We start from the raw sequence: 13,717 nt of genomic DNA, 5'->3' as shown, positions 1-13,717 counted from the left end.
GAGATTCCACCACCTCCCTTGGCAATTTATTCCAATATTTGACCACCCTGACAGTTAGGAATTTTTTCCTAATGTCCAACCTAAACCTCCCCTGCTGCACTTTAAGCCCATTACTCCTTGTCCTGTCCTCAGAAACCAAGAGGAACAAATTTTCTCCTTCCTCCTTGTGACACCCTTTTAGATATTTGAAAACCGCTATCATGTCCCCCCTTAATCTTCTTTTTTCCAAACTAAACAAGCCCAGTTCATGAAGCCTGGCTTCATAGGTCATGTTCTCTAAACCTTTAATCATTCTTGTTGCTCTTCTCTGCACCCTTTCCAATTTCTCCACATCTTTCTTGAAATGTGGCGCCCAGAACTGGACACAGTACTCCAGCTGAGGCCTAACTAGTGCAGAGTAGAGCAGCACAATGACTTCACGAGTTTTGCTTACAACACACCTGTTGATACAACCTAGAATCATATTTGCTTTTTCTGCGACAGCATCACACTGTTGACTCATATTCAACTTGTGGTCCACTATGACCCCTAGATCCCTTTCCGCCATGCTCCTTCCTAGACAGTCGCTTCCCATCTTGTATGTATGGAACTGATTATTCCTTCCTAAGTGGAGCACTTTGCATTTCTCTTTATTAAACCTCATCCTGTTTACCTCTGACCATTTCTCTAACTTGCTAAGGTCATTTTGAATTATGTCCCTATCCTCCAAAGAAGTTGCAATCCCACCCAGTTTGGTATCATCTGCAAACTTAATAAGCGTACTCTCTATCCCAATATCTACATCATTGATGAAGATATTGAACAGTACGGGTCCCAAAACAGACCCTTGCGGAACTCCACTTGTTATCCCTTTCCAGCAGGATTTAGCACCGTTAACAACAACTCTCTGACTACGGTTATCCAGCCAATTATGCACCCACCTTATTGTGGCCCTATCTAAGTTATATTTGCCTAGTTTATCAATAAGAATATCATGCGAGACCGTATCAAATGCCTTACTAAAGTCTAGGTATATGACATCCACCGCTTCTCCCTTATCCAAGGGAGGACTTTCACCGCAAACAGATTGGTCTTGTTGAAGGGAAGGTCCTCGACTTTCTGCTGAAGGTCCCTCAGTACTCTGGATGCTTGGAGTGATGATGCTCTCCACATCATGATAGCTGAAGCTGAGATCCAGGCACCAGTGTTGGCCAGGTCCATGGCAGATTGTAATGCCATGTAGGAGATGATATGCCCTTCCTCCATGACATTGAGCAAAATCAGCCTCTTGTGCTCTGGGAGAAACTGGAAGAGCTCCTGGAGTTTAAAATAGTTGGAGTAATCTTAATCAGACTGCATTGCAGTGTAATTCACTGTTCTAAGAATCAAGGTAGCTGAAGAATAGACGTTGTGCCCTATGATGTCCTCATTTATGGTCCTTGTCCTGTGGTGTGGATCTCATGTTGGGCTGTCTTGCCTTGTGTCTGACTGAGTCGACTACTAAAGAGTTTGGGGGAGGGTATGTAAAGAGGAAGTCCATGCCCTTAGGTGTTATAAAATATTTGCACTCAGTCTTCTTATTGGTGGGGTTATTGAATGCTCGGGTTTGTCAGATATTATTGGTGGGCTCCATAATGGCTTCATCCCTTGAGAGGGCGATCTTGGAGGATGTGGGGAGCTGTAAGGTGTGCAAAAAGCATTATTGTTTCTTTTGGATTTCATGAAGGTCCCATTCTTGCACCAGAGCTACTCTTTTAAAAAGTTCTTGGAACTTTAGAGTCATTGAATAGAGGCAGGGTGGTAGAAATGATGGCCTCGTCTGGCAAAGAGGAGAAGTTGCGCGTGGGGACTTGTCTTTCCCCCTTGGATAGAGAATCGTCCACATCGGTTTGGATGGGCTCTGGAGAGTTCAGTGTTGTAGCCAATGGTGTGAGTTGGGGAGATTGAGGTGGTTGTCTTGATGTTGTTGATGGAGCCATGTGAGGATCCCTATGAGAAGACCCTGACTGCCAGGGATGCGACGGCCGAGGCTAGGGGGTGGTGGATACAGATAGTGATGCAAATACCAAGCTGGTGGTAGAGGCAGGTGAGAATATCTGGCGGAACAAGACTCCCGAGGTGGGTATCATTGCGTTGGACTAGAGTGCTGGGATGAGAAGCATCTGTGCAGTCCGGTGCTGGCTTCACTGGGAGAGATTGATGGAACTGTTGATCTCTGTGAATGACCGGACTGCACCAATGAACATGGAGATGGCAGTACAGATGAGGCCTGGATGGGAGGGGGCGTATGGTGCCATGAACGGCCTGGTGGTGGTGCTGAGGCTGAGTGTGTGGTGCTCGGTACCGCTGGTGCCATCGAGAGTGGTAGTTTGGGAGGAGGCATGTCGATGTGGGGTCTTTTTGGTGCCACATCTGGTGCTGCCTCCAATGCTGACCTGTGCCTAGAGGATGTCTCAGATTTGTCCAGTAAAGTCGGTGCCACTGGTGCAGATTGTTTTTGTTTGGGCTATAGTGGGCCCTCTTGTGTGGTACTGATGACTTAGGTGGCGCTGTCTGGAAGTGCCAGGCCTATCGCCAATGCTCACCCTTACCGAGCTGGGTAGCGGGGGTAGTGATCTGGCTGGGGAAACCTGGATTTTCAACTTTGGCTTGCTGGAAGAGGTAGAGGGACACATTTTGTCCATACCTTTTGGCTTGTCCAACTGTTTAGGCATGGGAGGAGAGTCTTCATGTGGTGGCTGAAGCAACTTTTCACATAGATACATTTTCAGGCTATGGACATGATCATGGCATGCTCTCGCTGTAAGATTTGAGCAGTAGACGTACGTCTGTGACTGATGCGTCTCTCCCAGACACTTTATGCAGGAAGCATGCCCATCAAAAATGGGCACAATGTCTCAGCAGGACTCACACCATTTAAAGCCTGGGGATCCAGGAATGAGGAGGAAGGAAGTGCAGGTGAATGACAAAGAAAAAAAATGTGGGGACTCAAAACTTGGAACGATGAGGAAAACTGAGGGGAATTAACTATTTTTTGTTGTTTTTTGGGGAAACAGGGACAAAAGAAGAAGTTCTGTCTGATGCTGAGGACATAGAGAAGGAACTGAGGGGGCCACACTGAGCGTGTGCCTAATGAACACCAATGGTATGAGAAAAGCGCCAGTCTGGACGCGATCCTCCGGAAAATAAGCTATTTTCCGGAGGATCTCTTATTTCTACTTTCAAGCCTAATTTAGTATGGACACACTAAAGGCATGTCTATACAGCAGAGCTAAAGCCAAAATAAGCTATCCAACTTCAGCTACATCAATTATTCTGGCTTTTGGTGCTGTTTACACAACAGGAATTCTGAGGAAGAGCGCTCTTCCTTTGACTTCCCTAACTCCTCACAAAATGAGAGTTACAGGAGTTGGTGTAAGAAGTCCTCCAGCTCAAAATTATTTTGACATTATGTTGAAATAACTGCTTCTAGTGTAGACATGGAATTCATTATTTCAGAATAATGTCAATTGTTCCAAAATAATGCTGCTGTGTAGACGTACCCTAATTGACAACATTATTTTCCTGATTTTTTCCTTCTCTTTCCCTCCCCATCCCCTCTCTTTCTCTGCTATTTATTTGTACCCTGGATCCCGTCACTCCATTTATCTGAAGAAGTCGGTTGTGTCAATGAAAGCTCATTATACCATCTACATTGTTTGTTTCTAAGGTGCTGCAGGACCATTAGTTGTTTTATAAGGTTGTGCGTGGGTTGTTTTTTTTTTTTTTTTTTTGTAATTTTCTATCAGGCACACCTATAGCAAGATAGCTTTATAGTATCCAGTTCTAGTATTCTATGATTCTATTATTCTAATATCAAATGGCTGGAAGTTGAGGATAGAAATAAGGCACATATTATAAAAGTTAGGGTAGTTTACAATGGAACATTGTACCAAAGACTGTAGTAGATTCTTCATGACTGACAATTTTAAAAATAAGTTTGGATGTTTTTCTAAAAGATATGCTCTAGTTCAAACAGGAATTTATTCTGGCAAGTCCTTTGATCTGTGTTACTCAGGATAGGCAAGATCAAACAGTCACATCTAGATTTATAATCTATTAATATTTGCACAGCTCCTAGCAAACTGAGAGCCTGGTTCTTGAATAGTGAATAAAGCAGTGCGCCATATATCTGAAACCTGAGAAAATCTGCCCCCCAAATCACAAAAACAAATTGAATAAGAAACAGGACAGGTCAAACATTTAGAATTTGTGTAGTGTTTCTCATATGATTTGTACAATGGGTATGAGGAGCTCTGGAAGCCCTCTATGATGTTACATAGGGGATAAATAAACTAAGGATTTCCCCAAGTGGGTGGAAACTATCAATCTGCTCATGCCTTTTAGATTATAGAATCCAGGGGAAAATCTAATATTGCATTGGCTAGCTGGATTATGCAGGAGAATAAAAAATACATTTGGGGGTTCTTTTTTCTAGTTTCCAAACAAAATCTTGCAAATGTCTTCAACGTCTGAATGTAATATTGATATTTATAAGTACAAAGAACAGCATTACCCTAATTAAAAGATTAAATGAAAAGAATCTTACGCTATTAATTGTGTGTGGTCGAAATGTACACGATTCATAAGGAAATTCTGAACATAGTTTTTATAAAATCCAATAACCTGCTCCAAACGGTCAGTAATTGTAATGAGATCCCTTTCTATCCAAAGCTCCAATCCAATCAGAACAACATAAAGGCCAAACGGACGGTACATCTAAAAACATAAATATTAGAAAAGTCATCTACGTGTAATGCTTTCAAGCAATCATCCTTCACATAAAGGCCATAATAACGCTATTATTATGGTAAAAGGTAAACATGAAGAAACTAAGGAGATGCTGCTGAGGGCTCCATCTCAGGCCAAGTAAAGTGGAGAAAGAACTGAGAACGAAGATTCAGGGGATAGCCGAGTTAGTCTGTACAGGAAAAAACAACAAATGGTCTGGTAGCACTTTATAGGTTGATTGTCTCTCAACCATCCTTCATCACGATTGAGTCCATTAGCATGAGAATTCAATTTGCAGATGAATTCTAATTCCAATACTTCTCTGTGCATTTGGATAGTGGAATTGGTTTTGTGACAAGACAGACACTTGAAGATCTTTTAAACAGTGATTAGGAAGATTAAAGTGTTTCCCAACAGGTTTCTGTATGTTCCCTTTATGTATATCTGATTTGTGTCCATTGATTCTTTCCCACAGAGACAGTCCAGTTTGTCCAAAATATGGGGCACGGCTGGCATTTGATGGCATAGATCAAATTACTGGATATGCAGTCAAATTACCTTTTGATTTGGTAGCTTATGTTGTTGGCTCCAGTTATGGGCAGAGTTGACATCGTGTTTGGTTGCAGGGCTGGGTTCCTGGATTCTTATGATGTGGTTGTGTGGCATGGTTACTGGAAATAATTCGCTTCAGGGTGGGAGGTTGTCTGTAAGTGAGAATAGGCTTTTGTCCCAAATGCTAATGGACTCAATCGTGATAAAGGATGGCTGGGACCTAATATTCAATGAAGGTGCAAACAGCTCTTTGTGTAGATTCCTATGTTTGAAAGGATACTATCTATTGACTTTAATTCTTATCTGCTTCATTTTAACTACCCAATCTTCAGATACTTACTGACTCCCAGCTCTACTTTCCTGTTTTTCTCTTTGATTTTCCATACCCTCTGCTCCCTGTCTCCCACCCTCCTCCTTTTTTTCCTCTCCCCTTCTCTCCTATTTATTTTGGGTCTGCACATCCTAAACTCAAAACTCCGGTCATCTGAAGAAGTGGGGTGTGTTACCAGACCATTTGTTGTTTGAACTGAGAATGGTTTGGCTGCACAGTGCCCTATAGCCACCAGAGGGCAGCATGAAATAGAGGGAGCCCACCTGCTGCTCAAATGCTACTAAGAATCTCCAATCTCAGGTGCAGATATGTAGACTCACCTAAAGTGAAGCATCCTCAGGAATGGCATAAAACATATTTAAATATCCACACGCCATCCAGTTTCCAATGACCTCATAGAGAAACAGTTAGAACTTTTAAACAGAGTATGAATGTGAATATTAATGGGAAACAAATCTGGCTTCATTTCTTCCAAAATACAGAATGCCTCCTCAAATTATGATAGGCCCTTCTTTCAGTGGGAAAAAAGGCTGGATAACTGTACTCAGAGAGTAGTTATTAATGGTTCACAATCCTGCTGGAAAGGTATAACAAGTGGGGTTCCGCAGAGGTCTGTTTTGGGACCGGCTTTCTTCAATACCTTCATCAATGATTTAGATATTGGCATAGAAAGTATGCTTATTAAGTTTGTAGATTATACCAAGCTGGGAGGGGTTGTGACTAATCTGGAGGATAGGGTCATAATTCAAAATGATCTGGACAAATTGGAGAAATGGTCTGAGGTAAACAGGATGAAGTTTAATAAAGACAAATGCAAAGTGCTCCACTTAGGAAGGAACAATCAGTTTCACACATACAGAATGGGAAGCGACTGTCTAGGAAGGAGTACGGCAGAAAGGGATTTAGGGGTTATAGTGGACCACAAGCTGAATATGAGTCAGCAGCGTGATGCTGTTGCAAAAAAACCAAACATGATTCTGGGATGCATTAACAGGTGTGTTGTGAGCAAGACACGAGAAGTCATTCTTCTACTCTACTCTGTGCTAGTTAGGCCTCAGTTGGAGTATTGTGTCCAGTTCCGGGCACTGCATTTCAAGAAGGATGTGGAGAAATTAGAAAGTGTCCAGAGAAGAGCAACAAGAATGATTAAAGGTCTAGAGAACATGACCTATGAAGGAAGGCTGAAAGAATTGGGTTTGTTTAGTTTAGAAAAGAGAAGATTGAGGGAGGATATGATAGCAGTTTTCAGGTATCTAAAAGGGTGTCATAAGGAGTAGGGAGAAAACTTGTTCATCTTGGCCTCTGAGGATAGAAGCAGCAGCAATGGGCTTAAACTGCAGCAAGGGAAGTTTAGGTTGGACATTAGGAAAAAGTTCCTAACTGTCAGGGTAGTCAAACGCTGGAATAAATTGCCCAGGGAAGTTGTGGAATCTCCATCTCTGGAGATATTTAAGAGTAGGTTAGATAAATGTCTATCAGGGATGGTCTAGACAGTATTTGGTCCTGCCATGAGGGCAGGGGACTGGACTCGATGATCTCTTGAGGTCCCTTCCCGTCCTAGTATTCTATGATTCTATCCTTTTGACATAATCGGCACCAAAGATGCCAGTGCAGGTCAGCTCTGCAGGGGTTAAAGGGGCACTTTATATCCCCATATTCCTCAGTGTAGATATAACACGAGTCACAACTGTTCACAAAATAAATAAGAATAAATAACTCACTTCACTTGTTAAATGGAGATACTGAACCATCTTCAGTGTTAGCAAAGTTTCATTGGAATCTTCATGGAGAAACTAGGAATAAAAAGAATAAAATATCTTTGGCTACATCTAGACTATGGAGCTAATTTCCATATCCTCTTCCGATCGTGTTATCAGAAGAGGTTTTTTCAAAAAAGAAAACAGTTTAGATGTTTTTTTAAAGAACCCCCACTTTTTTGAAAGAACCTTCTTCCTTAAAAAGAGGTGTTAGCTCCAAATTTGCATATCTTCTTTCAACAGACTAGATGTAACCTTTGAGTTTCCATTCTGAACAGAGAATTAATTCTATGTGACGTCTTTAAACAGCAGCAGATGTTCCATGAAAAATCCTTCCAATTAATCATGATTCACAGAAATATGCCTACATATTGTTTCACTTCTCTCATTTTCGTCATTCATTTACTTTTTCCATTTTCAGGACTATTATATTTCTGTGATTGTGCTCCTCTGAATGTATTTTCTCAGGATTTTCATCCTTTGATCTAGATGGAAGAGCTCATTGTCAAATATTTGTTTTCCATGTAAGTACTCATGGTTTGTGATGCAGTCATCCCTTAGCCTTTTCTTAGGCTACGTCTAGACTGCAAGCTTCCTTTGGAATAAGCTTTTCCAGAAGAGATCTTCCAGAAAAACTTATTTAGAAAGAGATCGTCTACATAGCAAAAGCACAACAAAAAAGTGCTGTGCTATTTTGAAAGATAGCATCCACATTGATTGTATGCTCTCTCACATTTAAGGCCCCTGGAACCACTTCAGGCTTGTCATTAGTTCTGCAGTTGCTTCCAGGTGCTGTTGCCTAAGGCTAGCTGAGACACATGTTTAAAGGGACCCCTTTGGACAGCCATTTCTCTGCTTTTGCTGCTTGCTTGCCTAACTCTCCAAGAGACAGCAAGGCTACGTCTACACTGGCACCTTTTCCGAAAGGGGCATGCTAATTTTAAACTTCAGAATAGGGAAATCTGCGGGGGATTTAAATATCCCCCGTGGGATTTAAATAAAGATGTCCGCCGCTTTTTTCCGGCTTGTAGATAAGCCAGAAAAAAGCGTCTAGACTGGCCCGATCCTCCGGAATAAAGCCCTATTCCGGAGGATCTCTTATTCCTACTTTGAAGGAATCCCCCGCGGATTTCCCTATTCTGAAGTTTAAAATTAGCATGCCCCTTTTGGAAAAGGGGCCAGTGTAGATGTAGCCCAACGTTTTAGCACTGCATGCTCTGTCTGCTCTGCTTCAGGACACCACAGCATACTCCTAGCCATGGAGCCGGAGCTGCCTCTGGGCATGCAATGACCCCACACTGACATGCTGCTGCTTCTGCAACACTTTGTGCAGACTGTATTCATGGCTCATCCAGGCACTAGTCCGAGCTCATTAGTGAGACCCTCTGCTTGGATGCGGGAATAATTACCTTGCAACCGCACCCCAAGGTACAGAAAAGATTCTGGAGGCTGGACACCAGTTCCGACTGGTGGTACTGGCTGGCTATGGACCAGTGGGATGACCAGCAGTAGCTCCAAAACTTCCAGATGTGGAAGGCTACCTTTATGGAGCCTTCTATCAACGGTACACCCAGATGAGACCTGCCATACCCCTGGAGAAGTGGGTTGCCATCACTATCTGGAAGCTTGCCACCCCAGACAGCTACCAGTGGACAACCAGTCTGGCATGGGAGAGTCCACCATTGGAGCCCTCCTCATGGAGGTAAGGCACTCTCAGGCAGCAGTCCCTCCAGGGAGGGAGGGGGGAGTCCTAGAAAGGGGGATCCTAGGAAAAGGGGTGTGGGGTGGGGGGGGGAGCGCCAGGCCCAGGGGCTTCTGCCATCCCACCCTCACATAGCCCTGCTGGAGAGGGGTGTGGCCTCATAGGAGGTGGCTCCTGGAGTGTTTGAAGGGAGAGAGAAGAGGAGTGGGCACCTCCCAAGGGCTGATGCACTCCCTCTCATTTTCTGTTTTATGTGTTTCTTTGTCTCCTTTTGCAGATGGTGAGGGCCATCAACTCCATCCTGCTGCACAGGGTCATATGCCTGGGGGACCTGGGCCCTATTGTCTCAGTATTTGCTGCCCTTCTGTTCTCCAGGTTCAGGGAGGCCATTGATGGAACCCACATTCCAATCCGCGTACCACATCATTGAGCCGTCCAATACATAAATTGCAAGGGCTATTTCTCTATGGTGCTGCAGGTCCTGGTTGACCACCAGGGACAGCTTACAGACATTTTCGTCGTGTAGTCCGGCAGGGTGCATGACACCTACATTTTCCAAAACTCCAGCCTCTACCAGAAGTTGGAGGCTGGCACATTCTTCCCCCAGTGTGACTTTCGTGTTGGGGATGTGCAGATGCCACTGTACATCATGGAGGACGTGGCCTACCCCTTAATGCCATGGCGCATGAAGCCTTACATTGGCCACCTGGACCCCAATAGGGACCAATTGAATGCCCACCTCATCTGGGCCCAACTGAGCCTTCAGGCACCTGAAGACATGGTTCAGTTGTCTCCTGACTCACCTTGATGTGAGGGAGCACAACATCCCCGAGGTGGTCTCAGTGTGTTGTGTTCTCCACAACATTGTGGAGAGGTAGGGGGAGGCCTTCCTACCAGGGTGGAGGGCAGAGACCGGCTGGGAGGGAAAGGCCTTCAAGCAGCTGCGGACTGCTGCCATCTGCTAGGCCCATCAGGAGGGAGTGCACATCTGGGAGGTCCTGAGGGAGAATTTCTCTAAAGAACCACAATAAGTATCCCCAGAGCCTCCCCACTAGGGGCCTGTGCCTTGCCCCCCGTGCCTTGCCCCCCCATGCCTCTCTCACCACAACTCCTCCCTTCTCTCCTTCCCTGTACTTTCAATAAACACACCAGTTTTAAGTTGAACACAAAAACTTCGTTATTTTTTTAATAATAAAAGTAACTGGGAGGGAGGGAAGGAGGGCTGAGAACCTGGATGGGGACAGGGAGGAGGGGGCTCAGGGCTGGGAGTGGTGTGGCTGGAAGTGCTGCCTTGGGTCCAGGGACCTCAGCGGTGGGTGAGGCCTGGGACAAGACGGGCATGGGGGTGAAATGGGTCAAGTATGGCGGGGGAGCGGGCATGGGCATAGTAGAGGGGGCTTCAGTAGGAGGCATGGAAAAAGTGGGGGGGGCTGCAGTGGAGGGGCTGGAGTGGAGGGGGGCAAGAGCAGAGACAGGAGCTGGGTGTGCCATCATTTCTCAGATGGTGGCACACATGTTTTCACCCTGCTGTGCAAGCAGATCCCACATGACGTTTGGTGCTCTGGCTGGGTCCTGGGAGCCCTGATGGCGCTCCTGTGAGGGCCAGAAGGGCTTCAGGGGACTTGCGACTGGGCCATAGCTCACAATGTGGGTAGAGCCAAATGGTGAGGTGCAACTCTGAGGACCAGCTTCCTGCCACAAGGTTTGTCCCAGGTGCCTGCAGCTTTAAGGGCTGGCAGGGGACAGGAACTATAGAATTCTGTTTAGTTTGGATGGAGTCGCCAACAGGGCACCTGTGTTATTTCCTGGAGGCCACTTCTTTCAAAAGAACTCCCACTTCCACGTCCACACACACCTTTTTCCAAATACATTTTTTTGGAAAAAGGCTTCTTCCTCATAGAGGTTTACCACCATTGGAAAAAACCCTCTGTTCTTTTGACTTTCTGTCGAAAGAACGCTATAGCAGTGCGGACGCAAGTATTGTTTTTCTGGAAAAATGTTGCAGTGTAGATGCACCCTTTAGTTAAAGCTAAATAGATTCAGCCTCATGTGTCTATCAGCATGTTTTCTACTCTTTTAATCATTTTCATGGCGGTTCTCTGAATCCTCTCCAGCTTATCAAACATACTTCTTGAATTATGGACATGGGAATTAGACACAGTATTCCAGTAGCAATAACTACACTAGTACCCAATAGAGAGGCAAAAGAAATCTGCTCCTTCTGAAGATTCCTGTTTAAGCATCCAAATATCAAAGCAGCCCCTTTGGCCACAGTTTCACCTTTCAAACTCATGTTCAGCTTGGAGTGAATATGTCTTTTACGAACTCATCCAATCTTGAGTTAGAAACCATCACCATGTCTCTTTATAAGTTGTTCAAATGGGTAATTAACTTCACTGTTAAAATTCACCAGCCTGAATTTATTTAGCTTTAATTTTCAGACATTAGGTCTTGTTATATCTTTGTCTAGTAGACTAGAGAATTCTGTACTATCAGAAACTATCTCCCAATGTTATAGGCCGATCAAAACACCACTTAACCTTTTGTTCAGTAAACTACCAAGATTGAGCTTCTTAAGTCTTTGACTGGAACAACTTAATCCTCCCTGTAAGTATTCTCTGAACCCTCAAACATTTTTCAATATATTTTTTAAAGTGGACTTAACCAGAGGTGAAAGTAAAGTGGTGGGCCCCGTGCACCCCTCTGGTAAGAGCCAGCTGACGCGCCCTACTGTAGGAGGAGCTGGGGCATGCTCCCAGGTGGGCTCCCAGGGCTCTCCTGCAGGCTGTCACACTAATCAGCCATCAGGTGAAGGCACACCCTAATCTGGTCCAGGACTGACCCAGCCCTAAGACCCCCCTCGCCAGGATGTCCTTTAGGGACGTTAGGAAGGAATGAAGCCTCCCCATTTTTACTAACGCTGCTTGCTGCTCCCCTTTGGTCACTGTCAGGGAGTGAGAGGAAAGCACTTAGTGTGCCTGCATTCCTCTCTCCCTGTTGGTGCAGGGAGGTGGCAGAGGAGTAAGTGACCCACTCACAATTTTGCTACTATAATTCCCTATTTTAGTTTCAAGCCTTTTATCATCCATTATTTATTATTTAAAAATTATACATTTGAGCAAAATTTATATTAGAACATCCAGTATGGTCCATCTAGTTCAGTATCCTGTCACCCAACAGTGGCCAATGCTAGGTGCACCAGAAGGAATGAACAGAACAGGGAATCATCAAGTGATCTATTTCCTGTAACCCATTTCCTGCTTCTGACAAATGGAGGGTAGGGATACCATTCCTGCTTGTCTTGGCTAATAACCATTGATGGACCTATCCTCCATGAATTTATCAAATTCATTTTTGAACCATTATAATATCCTCTGGCAAAAAGTTCCACAGATTGACTGTGTGTTGTGTGAAGAAATGCTTCCTTTTTTTTTATTTTAAAACTGCTGTCTACTAATGTCATTTGATGACCCCTAGTTCTTGTATTATGTACTAGGTACTAGGCATTCCTCCTATTTGTGTCATCTGCAAACTCCATCAGTGCTGATTTTATATTCCATTCAACATTATAGATAAAAATGTGAAGTAGCAGAGGGACAAGAATTGATCCTCTCAAGACCCCACTAAAAACATGCCCTCTCAATGAAGATTTCCCATTACAAATACATTTTAGAAACTAACCTGGCATTAATTCTTTTAATGCTCACCATGTTTTTATATCATTCTGGTTTTTTAATCAATACGTTGTGCAGTTATCAAGCAACATGCCTTACAGAAGTTTCTTACATCAATCAACCTTAATGAAAACAAGGTATTAGCTTGGTTTGACAGGATCTATTTTCTATAAATCCAAGTTAATAAGCATTAATTATATTACCCTCTTCTAACTCTTTATTAATCAAATCCTGTACAAGGCAGTCCATTATCTTGCCCAGGATCGATATCTGTCTGATAGGTCTATAATTAACTAGGTCATTCTGTTTACCCCTTATAAGTACTGGGGTACAACACTAGCTTTCCTACAGTCTTCTGTAACTTCCCCAGTGTTCTAGACTCTTTAACATTAGTGTTAATGGTTCATTCAGCAAATTCCTCAGCCAGCTGTCTTAAAACTGTTCTACACAACTTATTTGCACCCGCTGATTTTAAAAATGTCCAACTTCCATCATCTGAAGGGTATATCTGTATTTCTAATAAATGACTAAGGAGAACGATTCACGTCTTAATCCATACTTCAAACTTCAATGTATGTGTATGTGTGTGTATTCTATGTATATATATTAACTGCATGGAGATTTAAGTGCAAACAAATCACTACTAAAATAGTTTATAATCCGATACAACTAGGAAAGTGCTATCATCTGATTACTTACCTTTGCTTTGTCTGCAACAAAATAACACTCTAAGTATCTGGCAGTTGTGTACCAAGTGGTCAGTTCTTCTTTTTGGACCTAGAGACACATAAAGCAGTGTTACATACTTTTAAACTGAGGTGTTTAATTGCATGCAGAATCACAGAAATACAATCCTGAACCATACCCTCCTGTAATTATGTCACTCACCCAAGGGGAAAATCTTACAGAATTATAATTCTTTGACAGGGTAATAAGTCTTGTGGAGGGGGAA

At 43.6% G+C, this 13,717-nt stretch overlaps 1 protein-coding gene across 5 annotated transcripts in view; it reads right to left on the bottom strand.

The window, feature by feature from the left end:
* Positions 1-13,717, bottom strand: part of LOC102463166 (disintegrin and metalloproteinase domain-containing protein 21-like) — a 138,820-nt gene that overhangs the window by 89,043 nt on the left and 36,060 nt on the right. For all 5 annotated transcript variants that reach the window (XR_003090199.3, XM_075919609.2, XM_025186928.3 and 2 more), the window contains 3 exons: positions 13,465-13,542; positions 7,354-7,425; positions 4,568-4,737 (listed from right to left, as the gene is read on the bottom strand). Coding sequence is in view for 4 of the 5 variants with exons in the window: in XM_075919609.2 (XP_075775724.1) it covers positions 4,568-4,737; positions 7,354-7,425; positions 13,465-13,542 (320 nt within the window). In the remaining variant the exon portion in view is untranslated. The remainder of the gene's footprint in view (positions 1-4,567; positions 4,738-7,353; positions 7,426-13,464; positions 13,543-13,717) is intronic.

The sequence above is a fragment of the Pelodiscus sinensis genome, chromosome 1, assembly GCF_052426305.1.
Source record: "Pelodiscus sinensis isolate ZL-2025 chromosome 1, ASM5242630v1, whole genome shotgun sequence".
NCBI lineage: Eukaryota > Metazoa > Chordata > Testudines > Trionychidae > Pelodiscus > Pelodiscus sinensis.
Note: the sequence above shows the minus strand (reverse complement) of the source record. Positions and strands in the feature narration are given on the sequence as shown.